The 25,004-nt window shown below is 44.9% G+C and overlaps 1 protein-coding gene across 6 annotated transcripts in view; it reads right to left on the bottom strand.

Moving 5' to 3' along the window:
- The window catches only part of LOC144693097 (kinesin-like protein KIF26A), a 280,736-nt gene that overhangs the window by 127,687 nt on the left and 128,045 nt on the right, over positions 1-25,004 (bottom strand). For all 6 annotated transcript variants that reach the window (XM_078562489.1, XM_078562492.1, XM_078562490.1 and 3 more), the window contains one exon: positions 4,517-5,029. In XM_078562489.1, the coding sequence (XP_078418615.1) occupies positions 4,517-5,029 (513 nt within the window). The remainder of the gene's footprint in view (positions 1-4,516; positions 5,030-25,004) is intronic.

Raw genomic sequence — 25,004 nt, 5'->3', positions numbered from 1 at the left:
AGTTTATGAACAGAAAGAGGAGTGCAAATGGCACAGCAGGCTAGAACGTGTATCCCAAAGTTCTCTAATACAGCCATGGAGGCCTTACTCCAGGAGGTGGACAGGAAGAGAGAGATCCTTTTCACTCAGGAGGCCCTCCAAACAGACACTAGGAAGGCAGTTGGAACAGACAGCCTCGTGGTCAATGTCTGCAGTCTAACTCCGAGGACCTGGATGCAGTGCCGCAAAAAGTTTAATGATCTCACACGACAGGTCAAGGTCAGTGTGAGCGCTTTTATATATCATGTCCTTACAAATGAACCACTAATCTCACACATTGGTCCATTCACCACATGCCCCTCACTCACCAACTAACAACCTTTATCAAGCACAACTCATACCTCACATTCATAGGCTCACCTCACCTGTGCACATTTAGCACTGTTAAAAACCTCACACACATCCCACAGCTTCTGCACACTGCTAGCTATTCAACCTTGGCAGGCACATCGCCCAAATAATTTGCACCACGTTCACTTCCCTCTCTGATGAGGATGAGGTGGCCCATAATTAGATGCAACAGCACCTGCCCACAGGGCACAGGCATGGCTGCATGTCCTCATCCCCATCGAGGAGATGGTGCTGACCATCATTAGAGCGACCATGACTGCGGCCGTGGCCAGCGGTGGTGCTGAAACTATAGAGGACGTTGGTATGTTCCTACCTAATCCACCTTCTCACATCCTGCACCCTTTTTCATTCCCCACTTCCTTCACCCACCATTGGTGGCTATGCCTTCTGCAAGGTGGGCCCTAAGCTCTTGAATTTCCTCTGTAAAACTCTCTTGCCTCTCCACCTCTCTCTCCTCCTTTAAGATCTTATTTAAATCTCTTTGGCCAAGCTTTTGACCACCTGTCCTAATGTCTCCCTCTCGGCCACATCCCACAATCTCTTCTGATTTACTAGCTGCAAATGGTGTAAGCATTCACCTCTTACTTTCCCTCAACTTCCCTTACCACAGCACAACCCTTGTGCCTTGCCCCTTTCAGATATGCACCTGGTCCAGCGCTGCTTGGAGAGCCTGAAATCTAAGAGGAACATGGAACAGGTAAAGCAGAAGGGATTTTCCGGACCCGCCGCGAGTGAGGCGGTTCCCCAGCCAGAAGTCCAATGACTTGCGGCAGGACCGGACAACCCCAGCGGCGGGCGGGTGCGGAAAATCACACCTAATGTTACTCAATTTCACCAGCTCAGATGCTGGCATTGCGCTTCCGTTAGAGGGTAGCATAGAGGCGGGATCTGCAGACCCTGAGTCATCGGGCACTAGTGGGCTGCAGCTAAGGTAGGTGAAAGGATAGCACGGGCGCCAGGTCCCCTGAGTTCATCTGCAGAAGGCACAGTTGAGGAGATTGGTGAGGCAGCATACAGAAAAATGGGCATGCACAATGAAATGCCTGGTGCATTGGCAGGCCTGCCTGAGGACCTTCTGTCATTATCAAGGAACATGGAGGTGTCTGCCTCCAACTTGACGAAGGGCTTTGCATAGAGCTTGGAGCACATAGTTTCCAGCATGAAAGTAGTGGCCAATTCCATCAACACACTTGCAGATCCAACCATGAAACAGCGACTTTTGGCCAAGGTCTCCGCTTCCACTACAGAACTGGCAGAAGCCACCAATGTCTAAGTGCTGTGGTGGAGGCACAGACTGAGGCCATGAAATCTTAGCTCAGTATCATGTAGGCTCTGGCTGCTGTCATCATGGATGTGGGTACCAGTGTTCAGAGGGGCAGTCAGGATCTTAAAATAGTCTAGCAATCTGTGCTCCACTAGATTACTAGGTTTGCTCAGGCAACACCCTGAGGAGTGGCAGTGTCTCCAAGGCGCACAAACCTGCTGTCCTCTCTCAGAATGACAGCATTCGTGCTCCCACCACTGTCCCTGCTGTTGCCTGTCAGTCAGCCAGCCCAGATTGCTGCCACTCATGCCAAGGTGGTTCAGTCTAAAGCCAAGCCTCTGGGCCCAGAGCTGCACAGATGCGCTCTCCTACAAGGCCATCAAGAGTCTCCTCCACTGAAAGTCAGCTGCCTTCCACCAGCCATGCATGGGAGCACTGGGACAGCCAAAGGCAAGACAGGCGCTAAGGAAATGCAAAAGGATGATTAGTTGACTTTTGTATGGAATATTGAATGCTTATTGGGTGAAGTTGTTTGGAACTGTTATTATGTGATGGCTTTATTTCAGCATTGCGGCCATGGGAATGCCATGATGGTCGGTAACAGAGGGATGATAAGGCGTGGGACTGTTGTACAATGGAGAATTGGGGTTGCATTCAGTGGAACCACAATCAAGTGAGGTGATCATGGCTGCCCAGCCAGAAAGGGGGTGTGTTGGTTACGTCCTCCCTTCCTCTTCCTGATCCTCCTGTTCCTGAACTGATTGCCTTACCCCTGGTTGCAAGGGCTGTGCCTCATGATGGTCAGGTTATGGAGCTTACAGCAGACCACTATGAATTGGGCACACACTTGAGTACTGAAGGGCTCCTACAGAGCTGTCCAGATAGCAGAACTGTTGCTTCAGCTCTGTGGTATTGTGTGTGGTAGCGTGGCCAGCATGAATACAATGAGATCAATGAGTGGTTGACTTGAGGAGCACAATCATGTACCAGGTGTTAAGCGGATAGCCCTTGTCACCCAGCACCCACTTTCTGGTTTGACGTTTGGTTTAAATGCTGAGGGAATTGCAGAATTGTGCAGCATGAAAGGAAGTCTGCAAACAAGGCATGGGTACCATTTAGCTACCAAAACAGCAACCAAAACTACAAACACTCCGGAGCTCAATTTGCAACCAGTATGTTTGGCCTAATTACTCCAAACTAATGCCACTGTAAACTAGATCCAACTTATGGTTTCATGCTGGCAACAGTAGGCACAAATTGTCATTATCTGGCAGTGGGCCAAATATCAAGTTACCAAACTGTGCCTATGATTTCTCAATTCCATCAACCCCCTAAATTATCTGAAGTTAATATTTAAAACAAGCTTCCCTTTAGGATCTATGGAAAATAGTCTAAGCATACCAATGAGGACGGTCTCATATTCAATTACCACCGTGCAGACTTAACTGATTTCTGTCAGGTTGTCAGGAGCACTTTATAATTGTCAGTACCCCTGGACTAAAGTAATGTAATAACCAGAGTTCATACTCCTAAATGCTATCAAGTAACCCCTAATGGAAAGCTCATGTGTGTGGTTGTAAAGTTCAACAATTATGTCTTTACGGCTAGATAACCTGCTGAGACTCATTGTCCAGATACTGGCATGAATAGCCATTTGGACAAGATGCCAAAAGAGCTGAGAAATCATACCCCAGAATTAGCCTGCCACCTTCAGGGCAGGAGGCATAAATGGAGAGAATTGAGTGGAGGAAATTGAACTGTCTCTAATTGTGGTAAAACAAATTTAAATGTTGTTTTTGTGGCAGGTTCTTTAACATATTTTCCCAGTTGTTGCATAAGGGATGAGCTATCACTTATCTGTCAAAAATAGAAGTAACCAACAACAACATCTTTAAGTAGGAAAACATGCTTCACAGGAGTGTAATCAGATAAAAACTGACACTGAACCAAAGGAGAAGATATTTGAAAGGGTGACCAAGGAGGTAGGCCAAAGAGGTAGGTTTTATGGCAGGACTTAAAAGGAGGAAAGATGTGCAGAGGTGAGAGATTTCAGAAAAGAGTTGCAGAGCCTAGGGTTTAAATGGCTAAGGGCATGGCTGCTAATTGTGGGGCAAAGGAAGGAGCACAAAAGACCATAAGTGGAGTCAGGCAGAGTTCTCAGAGAGCTGCAGGGCCTTACAGAGATAGGGAAGGGTAAGGCCATCAGGAACTTTGAACATACGGATGAATATTTTAATTTTGAGATAGGAATGATGAGTAAATAGGCCAGGAATTGACATTAGAGTTTTGCACAAGGTCAAATTTTTTAAAAGTGCAAGATGGTAGGTTGGCCAGGACAGCATTAAAATAGTCAGGTCTGTGAAGGTAATAAAAGCATGGGTGGAAGCTTCAGCAGCAAGTGGACTGAAGCAGGTGCAGAGACATGAAAACAAGTGATGCCATGGAAGTGGAAATCGGCTTTGTGATGGAAAGGTTATGGGGATGGAAGCTCAGCGCAGTCTAATAGAACATTGAAGTTGTGAACAGTTTGGTTCAACCTGTGACAGTGGCCGGAGAGGAGGAAAGATTTAATGGTAGGGGGCCGAACACAACAGTTTCAGTCATCCAAAAGTTTAATTGGAGGAAACTGTGGCTCTGCTCGATCTGGATGTCGGACAAGTAAACTAGGGTGGATAAGGGATCAAGAGAGGAATGTACTCTGCATTTCTGGTCTTGTAATCTGTTTACTCCAGTAAATTCAAAAATAGCAAGTAAATGTTCTTTGTTTATTTCAATTGTTGAGGAAATATTAAATGCTGACATTAACAAGTTTTAGATTTTCAGTTTTAGATCTTCTTTACAATAAAACAACAAAATACTCACCAAATAGGCATGCGGAAGAAAGTTGTTGACTCTAGATATACTCCACATACCCTCAAGGTACTGCTGTGCTTGAATGGTGACTGAGTTCAGAGCATTGCTAAGACCACTGGAACCAACAGTCACTTGAACACTGGACTTTGAGAGGCTGCCTGCACCCTGAGGCCAGCCAAGACCCTTCCTTCTCTCTGTACCAGAGATTACATTTCCTGATTTTCCAGGCTGTCTGCTTGTTTGTCCTGTGACCAAGGGCCAGTCTCTTTGTGATGAAAGGGTGACCATATTTTGCGAAGCAATTCTTGATGAAATGCCGCTCACTGCAATGGAACTGTGTGGTAGCTCAGATATCTCCTGACTAGATTGGCCGAGTGAGTGGACCATCTGAATGGCTTCCTTTCGTAGCTGATTTAGGTGTGTTGCACAAATCTCACATCGACTCTCAGCTTCATTTCGACCTCGTTTTGAAGAGTCAGGCACTTGAAGCTTGTCAAAAATAAAAGCTGAAAATCCTGGATCCTGAAAAGAGGAGAAAATCATTAGCCAACTTGGACTAATTGCAAAAGCTCTTTATTAGCCCAGCAGTCACCTTTTTGATGGTATTAAATCTCTTCAAAACAATAGGTTAGGTTTGCAGAATAAAATTGATTGATAAATTGTACGCATTTCCAGATGCAAAAAACAGCCTGAAAACAATTATCAAAAACAAACTGGGAGGTTGGTGGCGCACTTGATAACTACACATCTACTTACACTCATAATTAACTGAACATCAAAGAGCTGAATGTGCCTATATTTTTAATGCTCAGGAGATAGTCTGGTTTAGAGAGCTGTATTACTGAAACATTAATATGTTGCAAAGGGGCTCTATTGTTCCAAATCTCATCAGAGGAAAAATAAGCTTTGCAGCATCCTGAACAACTTAATGTGTACTGATAAATTGTTATAGCATAGCCCTTTCCCTTAGCAATGAATAATCAACTAGATCTATTAACAAAGAATTTGCTTGAAGAATGCACTTGGGTTTCCTGGTGTGCCGGGGCAGAGTGACCAAATAAACGGTTCTGACCTAGAATGTGGTGCCAATGCCTGTGAATCTGCAACCCATCAGTCACAGTCCCTTAGTTCACAGCTACCTTCTGAAGTGTGAAAATGTTCCCACTAAGGGTATGATTCACAGGCAAATGCCTCTTCCTTACTGTTAGGTAATTTATTTTTTTTCTTTTAGCAAGACAATCCCTTTAAATTTGTTTCATGGATGTTCAAGCTTTCAGGGTCTCAAAGCCCTGTGCTGTCATTACTTCTCGATAGCGCACAGTTACTGCAGCTATCAGTGCAAAAACACTCAAGAGTTAGCCCCTTGTGTATCCTGGTGCACGGTTTAGAAGGAGATTAAGTCCTGCACAGTACAAAGCTGCAACTGAAACTAATGCTTCCTATGGAAGCCGACCAAACTAAGGCTCGCTTATTATGTCCCAGGACAATTATGGCCTACAGAGGGATCACCAGTGCAGCTGAGAATATTTTATACCATGCACAAGGCATGAGAGGCGACAGTACACAGCGATAATCCACAACAATAGATGTCTAAGTACCATACCCTTGACCAAATCTTTCCTTAGCAAAGGTCATAGTGCGTACAGGGTATTCATTAAGTTCCAAATATACTGTAAGGCCCAATAAAATGACTAATTTTATGTAAGCAGTTGAAGAAGCATTATGTAAGAGTAACATATATTCAGCTTTAATTACCACTACAAGGAATTTCTCAGTTGTTAATAGACCTAGGTTCAATTCTGGATCAGGGCACAGTTAGTTGATCTGAGTCACAGAGGGAGCTGATCGAGGCACAATAGTTGAGCCTCGATGACCCCAGGCCAGGGAGGAGAAGATCAGGAATGATTCTTGCTCCTGATTGGTAGCCAGTAGCTCATGTTAGAGAAGGTATTTGAATGATGAGCTTGACAATGACACTGGCTAACCTTCAAGATCAATAAATAGCATGCTCAGACTCACCGGGCCGGATTTTCAATTGCCGGTGGCATGAGAAATGGGTGTGGGTGTGATTTGAAAATCACATTCTTGGAAGGCGTCACTGGTTCCTGACGCCTCTGGGGCAAACTCCGATTTTCTAAATGAGGGAGGTGGAGAGAGAATCAGGAACCCACTCGGCTCCAATTAATGGCCTGTTAAGCTCCTTGAGGAGAGTGTTAATGGGCCTGGGAGGGAGGCAAGGTAACTTTCAATTTGTAAATTGCAGAACCCAAAGGGTCTGGCGCCCATTAGTAGAGCTGTCGGACTCAATGTGGGCAGACATTCAAGTTTTTTTTAAACAGGGTAAAAAGTCTCAGCACCTGGAGGATCTTACATTGGATCATGCACATTACCTCACATTTGACCAAATGGTCATTTTCGTGACCATTTATGGTGCTGGCCATTTGAGGTGCTCACTTCTGCAAGGTAGTGGCCGGCCCCATTATAGATGCCATCTGCCTTTACAATTCAAGCTCTGCAGGCAGCTCCTACTTCCTGGCTATGCTCAGTGCCACTATTTGGGCACCAAGTTCACCTCCGGCCCAATTAGAGCATTGACATTTAAAGATTGCATTGCATGAGCGAAGCAAATATGGCACGAGGTCAGGACCCAGAATTTACCTGGGCTTCAGGTTCCCAATCTCAAATTGAAAATCAAGTCCACTATCTCAGCTCTAGCATGAGGAATAGCCACTGGAATTTTCATTATCTGTAGAACCACGCCAGCATGAGTCACTGATCCCAGAGCAGTAGATGGGATAATATCGGCAAAACAGAGCTTCACTTCCCAATCAAAATTTAAACACTTCATTTTGTTAAAGGCTCTATATAAATATAAGTTGTTATTCGAAAAAATGAAAAAGCAGCAATATAAGAGTAAAATTCCCAATGTAAAGTGGGAAGGAATTAGACCAATAGCTCTGTAATCTCATACCTCCAAGTACCAAATCAAAGAGTTTACTGCATTGTTAAAATATATCTTTAGTACATTGCAAATCATTTGGTTTCCATTGTAACAAGCAATTCATATAATAAAGATTACTTATTGTAGTTATTCTGATATCAAGTAATGAAATCTCTATTATGCTGAAAGTTCAGCACAAACAATTCAGAACCAGTTTTTCGCTTCTATTCCATTAGACTAGATTAATACGTCTACCACATTTTCCCACGACAAATATCAAATTGATAGCTGTAAAACATGTTTTTCTACAGTGTCCCTGTACTTAAGACTTTCCATATGTATTTAGATTAACCTAAATACTTTAATTTTCCATATATTTGCATAAAGTGCCTTACCTTTTCAAATCTGTCACATTCACTTTCTAAGTTGACTTATTTTGTATGGTTGGTTGGACAAGATATTTTTGTAAATTCTCTGAACCATTCATCACCATTCTCTGAACCTCGCCATCACTTATGGCCTCTCTACTGCTGTGCTCTTGATTACTGGCTTGGCCAATTTCTTATATCCCTCACCACCAACACACTCCTCCCTTTTTCCACACCTGGAAAATTCTCATCCCAAGTCATGTATAATTTCAATTACAAAGTCACAACTGACCATCCTTTGACCCTCCAGTCACCAAAAAACCTCTGCACTCAGCAGTCCCACCTGTTTTAGTATCCATCCAGATTACATCAGCTTGACGTGGTTCACTTTGTCATAAATGGCCACTGCCCCAGAATCATCTGGAAAAGCAAGATAACTCAGCTCCTTTTCTCCACTACAAATCACCTCCTTAAATCCTTCTCCCCTAACAAGTGTCAGGAGTCATGAATATCTTTGCCATTAAGTTGATGACGAGCCATTTAGCTGCCTCTACTGTTATCGCCCTTCCCCCTTTGGACATCCCTCCTTATACCTCCTCCTGTGGTTTGCCATCCACTTTCTTGATTACACCTCTTTGTGCATTTTTCCATGTTACAAGTACTACGTAAATACTAGTTGCACTGTTGTTACCTTATTGTTTTCTTCTGGATCAAAGTAACAATCCCATGCAAAATACAGACTGGCATATTTTGATGAGAAGTCGAGAAGTGTTTTACTCAATTATTTCTACATTTCACAAGGTTTTTTCCACTGCCAACCTGCTGTGAAGTAAACTCACTTTGCATTTTCTACTTTGAGGGACATTAGCGACTGCCTTAAAGACTGGGTGTGTGAAGGAGGAAATGCAGACAGCTGTTAGTAGATTCCTGCTAACTAAAAATCACAGCAACATTCTTGCTGAAAGACCTATTTACTCTGCTTTACAAGCCTATAAAATTGCATTATCTCACTGCAACTCCAGTCACACAAAAACATCTGCATATATCTTCCATAAAAATTCCACCAACCTATTTAGAAAGGGTAGAAATTTGCAGCTATTACCTGCAGTGTGTCATCTTTCCTTTAGACTTGTGATTCCAGGATTGAAGGCTCTTAAAGAAACAAGAAACTGTGGCATGGCAGGAAAGGTTGGAAGCTAAAGTAAAACCTAACTCCAGGGGAGCACCACTACGTTATTATGTTATTGTAGTAACAGACTTCTATCGACTAAGAATGCATTATTTTCATCCTGCCTGACTAAAAACTAATTTTACCCATTCATAGTCGATAGGCAGGAAATTCCAGTCCACTAATGTAGGCTGCTAACAACAATGGTGGTCTATAATTCCCTAATAGAAGCATAAACGACTTCACAGAAAATAGTGAAGAAATTTGGTGCAGTAGCTATTTGTTAACACACAAATGTCATGATTCAAGGGATCTCACATAACTTTTCTGTGAACTAAACAAAAAGCATTCAATGAGACAAGGTTATTCAATCAATTAATTGCACTGACCATGTGCAATCCATGCTATCATGGCCTTTATCATTCATCTAACCTCCTGAAAGAAAGTTCTGTATAGATTCAAGCAAAAGTGTTGAATATCTATCTATTGCCACATTTCCAGCATTTATCTATGACATGATACCCTACACAGAACATACCTTTCAATCCCAACAGCAGAGCAATATTCCTGATCTATACAAGGTTAGAAAAACTTGTTTTGATTTGTCTTTGACATACATCCTTGTGTTTGAGTACCTTTCTTGATAAAAGCTTCACACTGGCTGTAAACTTTCAGCGAGACTCCACAGAATTGAATAGAAAACCACTCAGAATGCTCAGGAAATGACTTTCTAAGTCATTTAAAATCCACATCCTTATCTAATTCAATCCTTCCGCTGCCTGCTTGGATTTTCCTCCTGCTCACATCAAAAGTAAAAAAAACCACATCACAAGAGTTACATCTGACCCTTTGCTTATTCTATCGTATCAGAACACTGCCTCATTTCAAAATAATAATTATTTCTAGTATAAAGAGATACACAAGCTATTCTCTTTAAAATCTGCACTACTGTGTTCATTATTTATAAGATCACAGGAATTTGAAGTTCAGACAATGTATATTTTCTGTCACCGTGAAGGGGACTGAGCAATACTGTACAATGCCACAAATGCAGGCAAATCAGCATTCCCTCAACAATTTGTATCAGATGTGGAATTTTAAAATTTAGAACCAGGCAAAAGGGGCTGAATCTTCCTCTGGGCTCAGAAAAACCTGACCAAAAAACCTAAGCACTTGCGTGGCTTGCGAACTGCACAACAAACCCACACCATTTTTGTCTTTTCACACCGGGGTCAGGTTTGTAGTGCAGTTTGCAAGCTGTTCTGGAGTGTGAGTGTGGAGGTGGGCTGGTTACAATGCCTGCCTTGTATCTCCAACAGAGTATCCCAGCTCCCAACAGTGCTTAAAGACCCCCAAAACTTCACTCCTCACCTCCCTAACCCCCATCTAACTCCATGCCAGCCCATGCCCCCTCATATCACCTATACCACCCCATGATACCTCAATGTCCCATGTATCCATGCCCCCTCAGTCCACCCCTACAACCCCATTCCAATTCTATGACCCCATGTATCCTCCATGCCCCTTCAGATCACCCATGCCACCACTATGGCCCTCCATGCATCCTCCATAGCCACTCACCCAGTATGCACTATGTACAGTCCTCATATTCCACACAATGTCAACGGCAAATATTTTAGATTCCTTGGGAAAAAAAATTAAACATCTCACCATCTAATAAAAGCTTCCATATCATTGATACTGAGGTAAAATGCATTTTGCCATTGTGCCTGTTTCAGCTAAATAAGTGACAGCCATTCACTGGTTCATTCCTCAGGGCAATGCCTTGACCAATCAGAGTTAAGCTGCTTGGTTTAAATTTTCAAACAATTCTTGGCAGTTAACTGTTAGTCACCATAAATTGGTGGATTCTCCATGGCAATGCCTCTACTAATCAGAGTCCACTTGCCAATCAATCAGCACTCTCTTCTCATACTGTATAAATTGTTGTGCCTTTTACATTTGGTATTCTTGTGAATTGTCCTGATGAGTGTAAGATGAAAAGCTTCAACAAAAATGCATCTTTTTTCAGCAACAATCAAATGTTTATTCATTAAAGTTCTGTTTATATGTCCTTGATACATGCAAATTAGCTAGCTTCAGCTGTTCCATGAATAAACTACATTCTGCCAAGGGTCGGGAGTGGAGCTGTTTTCTGATGATTCTACACTGTTCATTTCTATTCACAATTCCTCCGACAATGAAGCAGTCTGTAACAGGACATGGACAAGATCCAAGCTTCCACTGACAAAACGGCAGGTTTTGCACCAGATAATGACCATATCCAACAAGAGAAGGTGCAACTACCTCCCACTGCCATTCAAATGCACCACAATTACTGAAATCCCCACTTAAGCCATCCTGCAGTTTAACATTGACCAGAAGTTTAACTGGAGTGGCTATATCATCACCATAGCTATGTGTAGAGGCTCAAAACCTGCTCTGCTGGGTGGGATAGGTCACTTGTAGCCTGACACCAGACTCCTGAAGTAACTGTTCTACCCAGCAATTAGTCACGGCAGCAGACTCCCAGGAGGACAGTGGAAACATTTTAGGGATATTCTCGAAGCATCCCTGAAGAGGTCAAACATACTCGCCAACTCATTGGAGACCCTGGTTTGTGACCAACCAAAATGGAGAAGGCTCATTTGGGAACGCACCAAACACATCGTGAGACTTCATTGGGAATACGTAGAGGCAAAGTCAAGATGTCGGAGCATACAAACCTTCAAACAACCCATCTACCCAAACTTTCGAGCACCACCTGCCCCGTATGTAGCAGAGTCTGCGATTTATCAGCCAACTCAGAACCTATCAAATCTGAGTGGAAGCAAGCCATCCTCAATCCCAAGGGACTATCTCAGAAGAAAGGCTCAATACTCTCTGATGCATGCCACACTTCCTGAGTCCTCTTTGCCTCTCCACCATTTACAAGGACCAAGGAGGGATTGTTATGGAATAGGCAGCCATTGCAACACCTAAGAAGCTTAACACCATCTAAGAAAAAACAATCCACTTGATCAATGCCTCAGCCACCAAACTCAATATCTATCTATCTCATATCTACATATATCATATATCTACATATCTTATATCTACATATAAGATTCTCAGGGGGCTTGACAGGGTAGATGCAGGGAGATTGCTTCCCCTTGTGGGAGAGTCTAGGACCAGAGGACATTATCTCAGAGCAAGGGGTCGCTCATTTAAGACAAAGATGAGAAGGAATTTCTTCTCTCTGAGGGTAGTGAATCTGTGGAATTCTTTACCGCAGAGTTAGAGGCTGGGTCATTAAGTATATTCAAGGCTGAGATAGACAGGGTTTTAATGAGTAAGGGAATAATGAGTTAAGGGGAAAAGGCAGAAAAGTGGAGTGAGGATTATCAGATCAGCCATGATCTCAATGAATGGCAGAGCAGACCCACTGGGCCGAATGGCTTGCTTCTGCTCCTACGTCTTATGGTCTTATAGTCTATCCATCCATCCACTGCTGGCATACTGAGGCTGTAGTCTGTAATATCTATAGAATGCACAGAAGAAGCTGCAAAACATATTACAACAGTATCTCCTTCCCCTGTGACCAACACCACTAAGAAGAACAAGAGCAACAAAGTCATGGAAACACCTCCAACATCTCCTCCAAGTCACATACCATCCTTAAACCTAGTAGTACCTTTCTTTCATCATCACAATGTCAAAATTCAGAAATTAACTTCCAGAAATTATTCAGAAATTACAGAGCACCAACATCACAAGAACTACAGTGGTGCAGTGCCACTTCTTCAGGGATGCGTTCTTGCCAACATCGAACATATTTCAACAAGAAATAAAAATACCTGATCGCCAGTATGTTCTCAGTTGAAACAGCAATTAGGGTGCTCGAATTAGCCTCAGTCTAGGCCAGACAGAGAAAATGTCTGCCAAGCTCTCTCTCTCTCTAGCTCACTATTCAGTGTGTCTACTTGGAAATTGACAAGTGTGGGTTAAAGTAGAGACCGGATCAGTTTTAAAAGGCTGGCTGACACTCACATTCTATGATTCTATGGTCTACATTCACACATGAAGAATGGCCATTTGGGCAAGGAGCTGAAATGTAGCTGATGCCAGTGAAACCAGCAAAAGTCAGAATCTTTAGGAAAAGAAGGAAAGAAGGACAGAAAACTGGGGAGATGGAAACCAATCAGCATCAATCCCCATTCCAACCTCCCTTAGGAAAATGATAATAATTACAGATGGTTCTTTAGTGCTTGCTTTGTGAATTTTGGAGATTAATCAAAAAAAACCAATTGATCAAACAGCCTGATAGCAATTCAATAACATGTAGTCTCACATGTCCTTTGGACACCCCAGATGAATAACTGCAGCCTTTATATTTACACAAAAATAAAGAAAAGTTTGGTAATAACAGTATCGAAGTTCTGAAATAAATAAATGCATTGCAAGCTGCTGACTTATAAATCATAGCTTCACTTTCAAGGGGAGGTCTCCTTCTCAGATTACTTTTCCTTCAAGCGATGCACAGAATGAAAGATATAATGATTGCTGCAGTTACACAGTAAACATTTGGACAGGAGTGATTTATTCCCACACCAAACCTGATAGTTTAATCAATGGGAAAAAAACAGTGGCTTCATGCATGCTGATTTAATAAATATAAATCACCAGACAGATTCAGCTGATATATTTTTAATATTTTACATATTAAAATTGAGCTGTTTCATATTAGGAACATAACTTCAATGTCATTCATCAACAGTGCCAATTTTTATAAAATCTCAGATGTGCCCCTGTGTTATTGTGACACATATATTCTGTGGAGGCATATTTAGCAACTTATCTGTGACTAAAATCATCATTGAAAGAGCAAAGGGAGAGACTTGTGTTTTACAACAAAGAATGTTGTTAGGACGTGCAATGCCCCAACAGAAATAGACTTTAAGGGCAATCCATAATGACTTAAAAAGGAATTTGTTAAGTATTTGAAAAAGGAAAATTTAAAAAGGTTACAGGGCACGGGTAGGGGATTGGAGCGACTGGGACAGGTCTTTCAGGGCCAGCACAAGCATGATGGGCCGAAAGATACCTATCTGCTGTAAAATTCCAAGGTCATCCCGCAGTCCCACTGGGAGACCGGGTCCATTATTGAGGGCCAAGATTCATCAGCACTGGAATAACAGGTATTGACATAATCAACCCCAATTAACTTCTGACTTAGGGGGTAGCTTTGGCCACAATTTGTAGGACAAAGCAATGGTGGCAACAGGGCAGTAGTCCATTGCCAACCATTTTTGGGGCATCACTTCCACTGTGCAGAAGAACTGAACCCATTTGGGATTGGGAATCAGGCATCTGCCCCATGATTACTGACCACACCCCACCCCAGTATTGGGAGCCCCCACATCTCCTGAATCTGAAGTCATCTCCTCCTACCCTCCCCTTCCCCCACCATGCTCTCATTAAACCAGATAATCTCCCTACCTGCTTCTTTGGCCATCTCTGTTCCCCGCCTGACGGGGAGAGAAGTCTGTAAGTCAATTCACTGGACCATTAGAGGGCAACATTGGCGTTTCTTATGGAAACCATACAAATGTTGATATATATTCCTCTAATTAGGATTGTCACATTTGATTGATCATGTCAAACTATATTGACTTCTTCTAACTGATAATAACAACATAATCTTAAAATGGAAAATTCAGATTTTTAAGTCTGAACTATAGGGTAAAACAAGTAAAATTTACAGATGAATGAAGGCCTCTGTTCTCAAAGCACATATACAGCACTTGGCACAGATCTAACATCACCCCAGATAGTCATGTGGTAGCACAGAACTTGAGTATTGCTGAAAAAAGAGACATGTCTAAGCATTTTGTCTTGAACTCATCAGAACACTCACAAGAACGCCAATATAAGGGGGAAAACAACAACCTATGCTGTATGTGAAGACAGTGCTGATTGGTTGGCAAGTGGCGTTGCCATGGAGAATGCACCATTAATGGTGACTGTATTGTTTGAAATTTAAACCAGGCAGCTTGACCCCGATAGGTCAAGGCATTGCACTGAGGAATGAGTCAGTGAATGGGTGTCACTTAGTTTGTTTAGCTGAAACAGGTTTTTTTTTTTGTAAAAATATACTTTATTCATAAAATATCTTCAATCACATTCAAAACCATTTCAAAAACAACATTACAAGGGTACAATCCAGGTTAAACTTTTACAAAATGTATCACCAGGTGCATCAGTACAAACAATATTACAATCATTTACAGCCTTTCATTTTGATCTGTACAGCCCGAGGGGCTCTAAACAGTTCCCAGTCTCTCGGTGCGCTGTGGTAGAAAGGTCTTAGACAGCGACCCTTCCCCATTGCGCCTTTGCGGCAGCTGCCCCAAGCTTTAGTGCGTCCCTCAGCACGTAGTCCTGGACTTTGGATTGTGCCAGTCCGCAACAATCGGTCGGGGACAACTCTTTGTGCTGGAAGACCAACAAGTTTCGGGCAGACCAAAGCGCGTCTTTCACCGAGTTGATGATCCTCCAGCTGCAGTTGATGTTTGTCTCGGTGTGTGTCCCTGGGAACAGCCCGTAGAGCACAGAGTCCTGTGTCACAGAACTGCTCGGGATGAACCTCGACAGCAACCACTGCATCTCTCTCCAGACTTTCTTTGCAAAGGCACAATCCACAAGGAGGTGAACAACGGTCTCTTCCCCACCACAGCCACCTCGAGGGCAACGTGCAGAGAGGGTGAGACTCCTGGCGTGTAGGAAGGATCTGACGGGGAGGGCCTTTCTCACCACCAGCCAAGCTACGTCTTGGTGCTTGTTGGAAAGTTCTGGCGATGAGGCATTCTGCCAAATGACTTTGACAGTCTGCTCGGGGAACCATCCCACAGGGTCCACCCTCTCCTTTTCCCTCAGGGCCTCTAGGACGTTACGTGCTGACCACTGCCTGATGGACTTGTGGTCAAAGGTGTTTTTCTGCATAAATTTTTCCACCAGGGACAGGTGGTTCGGCACGGTCCAACTACTTGGAGCGTTCCGCGGCAGCGTGGCCAGACCCATCCTTCGCAACACCGGGGACAGGTAGAACCTCAGCACGTAGTGACACTTGGTGTTTGCGTACTGAGGGTCTACGCACCGCTTGATGCAGCCGCACACAAAGGTGGCCATCAGTATGAGGGCGATGTTGGGCACGTTTTTTCCCCCTTTATCTAGAGGCTTGTACATCGTGTCCCTGCGGACACGATCCATTTGCGACCTCCAGATAAAGCGGAAGATGGCTCGAATGATCGCCGTCGCGCAGGAGTCTGGAATGGGCCAGACCTGCGCCACGTACAGCAACAGCGAGAGTACCTCACACCTGATGACCAGGTTCTTACCCGCAATGGAGAGGGAGCGTCGCTCCCACATGGTGCAATTTGTGTACATGTTCTTTCTGTCTGCGAAGAACAGGGCCTTGCGTATTAATATATGTAGCTTCCAGTACATACAAATGCGCCACATTGTGAGCCTGACTGACAATCTTAAATTGGTTATCAGCATAATTTTTAGCACACGGAGGATTATTTAGCAAATGTTATCCAATTGCGGAATCACATCTAATGTTGGACACTGTATTTTGAGTTTTGCAAACACGGACTGGTTGGGTACAGTCTGAACCTTGCCCATTGCGAACAGTGCTTGGAACATGCTGTTTGAAACGATCCGTCAGTCTTTGGGACATACAGCCTACCTAGCATCACACTGGCACTGAAATTCATATACCACATTACTGATTTGTGTAATAGGCAGAACGTCTTTTTTGCTTGACAGCAGCATCCTGTTAGTAACGAATACCACTCGTGTTGCTACTGCATAGCAACGTGAAACAGCAAATTTCACCTGTTGCTGAAATTTTTGAGATACCTTGCCCTTCCAAGGTAGACTGGGCACTTTTCAGGGCCGAAAGTGACGGTCTTAGGCCCATTCATGAGTTTGCGTGATATACAGCGCGAAATGATCTGATCAGGGTAGCTATTATCCTGTAGGGTGCCTTTGACGTGCCCTATTTCAGCATCAAGCTTGCATGGTGAGCAATTGGCTCGGGCCCTATTTACAAGGTTGCTGATAAGGCCAATCTTATAGCGCGTGGAACTGTAAGAATCCCAACACATATATTGACCAGTGAAGGTAGGCTTGTAGCAGACCATGGTAGAGAACCTCCAGCAGATTGTTCACCTAGTACATCAAGGAAAGGGAGTTCATTTGACTGCTCCATTTCATAGGTGAAGTTGAGCGCAGGATGGAGCCCAATAAGACATGAAAGGAAATTGTTACATGTAGCTGCAGATTTAAATGTAGCAAACATATCATCCACATATCGGAAATGTGCGAGGGGTTCGAGGTTAGGTGTCATTCCATCGAAGACACGTTTCTCATGGACACTGGCCTGTCCCATTAAGACACTAGCCTGCGTCTTTGATACACTGGCCTGTCCCTTTAAGACACTAGCCTGTCACTTTAAGCCACTGGTCTGTCCCTTTGAGACACTAGCCTGTCTCTTACTGATACTGGCCTATCATTTTAAGACACTGGCCTTTCACTTTAAGACACTGGCCTGTCATGAGATCTATTTGGGCATACATGGTGTCATTAAAATTGAACTCAACTGCACTAAGTTCATGGATAAAATTTTTAGCTCGGTGGGCAGATGCACGCCCGACCCGACCAAGCATAAAATGATGCGCGATGACGTTGGACATGTGTCCTGACGTCATCACGTACTCATGCGATATTTCAGTCGGCGGGCACATGCTGGAGTCAGCAGCGCGCCCGCCTACAATTAAAAGTTCTATTAAGGCCATTAAAAAGTTAATTGAAATAAATATTTCGCTGCCCGTCCAACCGTATGGTTGGCGGGCAGGCAGAAAGGCCAAACAGCCTTTGCACTTTTTTGGAAACCTCACCCAAGGGCGGGATGAGGTTTCCAAAACCAAATGAAAATCAAATAAAAAGTTTATTTTTTCATTAATAACATGACCCTGCTCATGTGACAGAGTCACATGAGGGGACATGTTTCGTAACATTTTTAAAAATCTTTAATTTTTTTTTAAATCAGTTTATCTCCCTGAGGCAGCTCTGTGCCTCAGGGAGATTATATAGCACACACTGGCATGCATGCGCAAAGTTTGCACTCGCCCTGCTCGCCCTCCTCCCCTCGCCCGCACAGGCACCACTCAGCACTGCCACTCGCATTTCACACTGGGCTGGCCTTAATTGGCCTGCCAGCGTGAAATTGCCTTCCGAGCCCAATCGCGGGTGGCGGTTGGCTTCCAGCCGCCCGCCAAGCCCGCACGCCAAGGGCAAGATTCTGCCCCATAAGTTCAATGAATACTGATTCATGCAATGGTGGTGGATCTAGATCGCCATGATATAGTGCTGCAGCACAAACATCTATGGGCTCCCTTAAGTGGAACATTGGTGAACAGGCTAGCAATGTCAAATGAGCACATGGACACGACATTGCTATCGATACGCAAGTTCTGTATGGTCTTCGCAAATGTGAAGGAATCCTTCACCGTGTCTGTGGAAAACTTGGTCAAAACTGGTTGTAACAATTCACCGAACCACTTGGCCAATTCATGTTGTGCAGAACCAGTCATAGATAAGATGGAGCATAGAGGGACGCCACTTCTGTGTGCCTTGGATAATTCATACATACGCGGACGTAGCGAGCCAGGAGGATGAAGCCTGTTACATATATCACGCGGTAGCTCATCACTCTTACACAAGTCCAGCAAGTGTTTTTTTAGCCTACTTTCGCGCAAGACTGTCCGGTCATGTTGAGCCACAAGTCCAATGGATACGAATTTGGTCCTGTCATTAAGAATGGCGTGCATTTTGTTGATATAGTCACACTTGTTAAGGATGACCATTCCCATTCCTTTGTCAGGTTTACTGATGTGTATGTCTGGGTTGGTCTTAAGGCCTCATAATGTTGTACGACATTCGCATTGCATGTGAAAGTCGGACAGGTCATTTGGAGCCCCGCAATATGCATGCACATGACCTGTCCAACTTTCACAAGCAAGTGTCCTGATGAGTGCAAGACAAAAAGCTTAGACATATCTCTTTTTTCAGCAATAATCACCACAGATGTTACATTTTTGTGAAATTATGTTGAAAGTGGGGTCTTCACCCATTATGACTACACCTTAAAATAAAAAATTGAGTAGCTAAAAAGAAATACAATTAACACCAATATCTTTTTGCTTTCTTCTACAGTTCCATCAATTTGTTTAAACAGTAAGTGCTGATAACTCGCTGATTTTAACCACACAAAATGTTTAAGTTTTTAAAATCTCCAACCAAACCTCAACCCACTTACTTCAGTTTTAACGGAGGTGGGGCAGGTGTTGGAGGGAGGGGAAACCAACCTTGTCTAAGATATGGGTCGCTCATTTATTATAATAAGGCTGTACATTTCATAGCTGACCTATCTTACAGATTTAACCGTCGCCAGCTGGGTTTCCCCATTCTGAGGAAACCCAGTAGTTAAAGGGAGGCAAGGGATGCTTCAAGGAAAAGGTAAGTGTCTTTACAATGCTGCATGTGGACCAAGAGAAATAGGGATGCTTCCTTCCCTGCCCACCATTGGACTCCACTTACCCTCCACAAACCAACAACCCTGTCCTCTTCACCGAAGGACCTTCCCACCCAGGTAATCAAACATCCCAGGGTGGTAAATCAGACCCCGCCCCCCGCCACCCCCAATTCCCAGGGTCAGTATTGAACACCCACACCCTTTCTGGGAATGGGAATCAGACCCCTGCCCCATGATTACTGGCCAACCCCCACCCCAGTATTGAGAACTTCCCCCACCTCCAGGATCTGAAGCCATCTCCTATCCTCCACCCTCCCCCCACCATGCTCTCATTAAACCAGGTAATCTCCCTTCCTACTTCTTTGGCCATCTCTGGCACATTGCCTGCCTGACAGGGAGACGAGTCTGTAAGTCAAGTAGGCTTTGGGTGTGGAACATGCTTGAGAAAGACAGACCACACACTGTGGAGTCAAAGCTCTATAGCATGCACAATAAAACTCCTCTCCACCCCGTGCAAAATGATATAAATATAATTATGTATATTAATTTTCTGCTTATCTAAAATATTTATTTTACTCTGCTTACTTTTAACTGAGGCCTACAAAAGCTCTTTCTAAAACTGCCATGTTTAAAAGACATAGCATGAAGTGAAGTCATGCATCCGCTGAGATGTCAAAGAAATCTCATGCAAAGCAACTAACATTTTAACTTCTGTTGTGTACACTTGCAGAGTTCTCAGCCTCACAGCGCGAGGGCTGTGAAGTGGGCGTTGAGGACCATGAGACTTCAAAGACAGGCCAAACATAGCAGGAAGAGGAGCTGGAACATTACCAGGATGCCAGGTGAGAGGAGAAGGCAAGCGGAAAAAGCACAGGGCATGAACAAGATTTGAAGAGAATACTGAAAGAACCAATCAAGCATTAAAGGTAAATGGTAAAGCCACCAGTGTCAATTTGCATCATTCCGTGGCTCATTAGACTGGAAGGAAAATTGTCAGTGGCTTGGAATTACAGACAGTGGTGACAGTTGAAATTATATTTGACAATATATTAGGCTGTGGTAGTGTAGTGATTATGTTACTAGATTGGTAATCCAGAGGCCTGGACAAATAACCCAGAGAATGTAAATTCAAAACCTACCAAGACAGTTCAAGAATTTTAATTCAGTTTTTCAAAAAATATGGAAATGTGAAAATCCAACTGCTTCATGAATGTCTTTTAGGGAAGAAAATCTGCCAGCCTTACCTAGTCTGACCTCAGCGATTGCAGTCCCGCAGCAATGCAGTTGATTCTTAACTGACCTCTGAAATAGACTCACGTCACTCAGTTCGATCTTTCTGATAGCAAGTATGGATGGACAATAGTTGCAGGCCTGACCCATGATGCCCACATCCTGACAATGTATTTAAAAAGTCCATAGGGAGGGACTTTCCCCCCATTGCACTAAGTGCGGGACCTGGCTTGAAAAACGTCATTGTACCCTCCAGCCGCAATGGCAGGTTTTCGCGCTGTATCGTCCCCTCCCTGCCTCATTAATTATGCATGCAAAGGAAGCATGCCTGATCACTGGCAGGCAGCCTCTGATTCGCCCGTCACGTTGTCAGTTCACCGCTTTCGCCACATTTAAAGTGCAGCCGCACACATCCTTCTCAATGTTGGCAGCCCAGGACTGCTCCACTGAAGACATGGCCCCGAAACCCAAGAAGGCAGGAACCCCCAAATTCAGTGATGCCTCACTGGAGCACCTGCTGGGCGCAGCTGAGGCATGCCACCATGCCCTCCACCTCGGCCCTGGCCGCAGGAGATCCAGCAAGGTGACCAATCCAGCTTGCGAGGCGGTGGCAGTGGTGGTCAGTGCCAATGAAGCACAGAAGAGGTCAGCCACCCAGTGCAGGAAGAAGATGAATGACCTCATCCATTCCACCAGGGTAAGTCAACCATCTCATCACTCTCAACTCACACATTCACAAGCCCATCACACATTCACTGGCAACTCACACACCCTCACATCTCCATCTGGGCTCATCTCCTCTAGAGATCGCATCCTCATCCCATCCATGTCTCCACTCAGCATACACACACATAACAGCCATACTTAACGCCTGCCCTGGCATGTGTCTTGCTCACACTCTCTCCATCTGTCTTTATGCAGACAAGCTCATGCACAATAAAAGGGAGAAGTTCCAGACCTGGGGTGGAGTGCCTGACATCAAGGTCCACACAGAGTTCAAGAATTGTGCTCCACGATTGGCTGGCTGGAGAGGGCACTGTCGTGCCTGCTCCCACAGTAAGGTTGGCCCCACACACACATGAAGATCCTGCACCAGCTCATCTCTCAGACAGCCATACTGTGAGTTCTTTGTCCTGTTTTAGAGTCGCCTGCCATGCACTAATTATCTCTCCTTTCTCTCATTGGCACCTCTGGAAAGCACCTGACTCCATCCACAAGCCTCATCTCCAGCACCGAGAACACCTCTTATGAGGAACCAGAGGAGAGCACCATAGGAGACCCATCACACTGCTCACCTACACTCTCCACCAACGCAGAGACACACACCTCGGTGGAACCTGGTTCTAGAGCAGGCTCGGGGTCATGATCTGGCAAGGGCAGCGCACGATCTGGTTCGCAGCAGGCAGAGGCAGGAACATCCAACGTCATTGGCACTTGGAGGAGGAGGCAAGGATTCTGCTGAGTCTGAGTCAGATGACGAGCTTTGGGACTAGGTCCTAAATTAGTTGCTGGAGCTGCGGCGACAGGGGAATGTCAGGAATGGACGTCAGCTGCATTTCTGTACGATGAAGGAATCCATTTGCCTTCAGTCTGAGGTGATACCACCGGCATGCCAACACACTGAGGTCAACACTGGCAGGTTGGCAGCCACCATGGAGACCTTGGCCCAGGACATCAGTCCTGCACTGCTGCAGGAGCAGCACTCCATTGCTGTAGCTCTTGGTGGCATCTAACAATGGCTACACCAGAGGACACAGGGCACATGGATCTTACTCCAGCTGCCCTTTTTCCTCAAGGAGTCAGGGGCCCTCGGACATCCATAGGGAGGAGAACCACCAGCTCGACACCCCGAGTCCATCCAGCCAGGTGACTCCGGGACTCACTGGCTGATCCAAAACCCCTCTTCCTGTGACCCCATCACCTTCAGCTCCACAGGCCGAGGAGGGTCCACCGTGCCCCACAGCAGGACACCCAAAGCAGGCCGGGGCCCTCAAGGTCTCGGCCCTCCAGAGGACTCCCGCAAGGTCATCATTGACAACAGGGCACAGCAGTCAGCAAGCTGCCTCCACATCCACTGTGGATGTCGGGGAAGCACCAAGGTGTAAAGGTAGGTTTAGGAAAGTTAAAAAGATTTAGGAACACAGCAATGGCATGGGTGTTCACAGCATATATGGAATGTACACAAATGTAACTAGAATCACACTCATTTCACATCTCCCCTTGTGTATGCCTCCTTTTTAAGATAAGCTGTGTTGCTGTCAATCGGGTCTGATACCATGGTGTCTCCCCCCACTAATCACATATGTCGGTTTACAAACATATGAGCAAAGGGCAGGAGTAGGTCATTCGGCCTCTTGAGCCTGCTCCGCCATCCAATAAGATCATGGCTGATTTTATAGTAACCTCAAATCTGCATCCCACCTACCCCCAATAACCTATCACCCCCCTTGCTTACCAAGAATCTATCCACCTCTGCCGTAAAAATATTCAAAGAATATCACGGCCTCTTGTCTATGTAGTGTGCTTCCATATCACCACAGTGTGTGCCCCTTTTGCATATCATTCCTGACATCAGTGATACTTCAACCTTAATATTAAGTTTACTTGTGGAAGGAACCTCGTTCACATGCTATGCAGGGTCATGTCATCTTTATTCTTGGCTGTGTAAGATTAAGGGAGAGTGTTCTCCTATCTCATCTGCATTCTTGAAAGGTGAAGGCGCAGTGTCATGTGTTCACACATGGAGAAGCGTCATACATCATGCAAATCCAGTCTCTCTGTCTCTCAGCAGGGTTTTCAGGCTGAGTCCATACTTAGAGCTTGTGTTCGCTGCTGTCAGCCAACCGTGTTTTTAACTTTCAGAGTGCACATCTGCTAAGCTCACCAATAAGTGGGGGCAACTTTCCACCTCAAGGTGATGAAGCTTGGCCCTCTCTCAGCCGCATTAGAGTCCTGGTGCTCAAACCTTAAGCATCTCCCACCGTGCGGTTGAGTGTTGTGCAGGGACAAGGCTCTTGTCACAAACTAGGAACGCAGCGCTGTGTGTCCCCTCACCTCAGCACTTACCGAGGTCACTGATGCTAATTGAAAATGGTGCTTTCTGGTGGACAATGGAGGCTTTGAGCATGTTCTGGAAATGCACATACTTGCTTTAGACAATGTGGAGGGAGCAATGGGATAGGAGCGAGGATGTACTGAAGCTGAAGTATGATCTTTATTAGCAATGATGTGTGTCCTTAAGGGCTTCATGGTGTGTGTGCATTGTGGGCTTGGCAAGGGCCAAACTGGCCATGAGGGCACAACGTCAGTGTTAAAGAGGAGCCATTTTAATGTCTGGCAGGCAAGTGTTTGACGTTGTCACGCGCAGATACTCCACATCCTCATTAAGCTGAGGATAAATACAGCCCAGGATTCTGAACTGAGAGTGCTGGGTGTCAGTGTGATTTGGAAGAATGTATCACAGATGACTGAGTCATCTCTAAATGGATTCACAGCAGTGAAAGGTCATCGGCTGCCTTGTCCCAAGTGGGAATTATCTGATTCACTATCGATGTTACACAGAGTGCCTCTTCTGGTCCTTGAGGAGCCCTGTCACATTGAAGGCGTACAGCTACGGGGCCAGTGAGGATCGTGCCACAGCTCCGGGGTCTTGTAGGCTGCCGTTGCGACTGGGATGCTGGACAGATGCTTGAAGAGACAGCACCTTCTGATGTCTGATGCCAGAATGCCCTCCTCCAGTTAGCACCTCACCTCAGCAAGGACACATGCTGCCAAGGGTTCATCATCCTTTAAAGGATCAGGACAATGTGAGCCTGATGTGTAACTATTCACTCTCATATTGAAATGAGAGGAATTTCAACGCTGGTGCTCGTGTTGGCCCATGATGGAGGGCGCTTGTCCAAGAGGGTGCCCGCTACAACTCATCCTCCTGGTGGTTATCAGGGCCTCATGCACATGCCTGCCTCGTCTGGCCCGTGCTATGGCCTCTTCCCCTGTCTTCTCAGTTTCCTCAAGCTCATCGCCCTCATCCTCCTCGAGGTCCTCCTCATCAAAGGAAACATGCAGTTCCTCCATCTTATCATCTGGCAAGTCCTCCCTCTTTTGCAGCACCAGATTATGCAGCACACAGCAAATCATGATGATCCATGTGACCCTCTGGACACTGTACTGGAGTGCTCCACCAGAGATGTCCAGGCATTGGAATCACATCT

This window comes from Cetorhinus maximus, chromosome 18 (genome assembly GCF_964194155.1).
Source record: "Cetorhinus maximus chromosome 18, sCetMax3.hap1.1, whole genome shotgun sequence".
NCBI lineage: Eukaryota > Metazoa > Chordata > Chondrichthyes > Lamniformes > Cetorhinidae > Cetorhinus > Cetorhinus maximus.
Note: the sequence above shows the minus strand (reverse complement) of the source record. Positions and strands in the feature narration are given on the sequence as shown.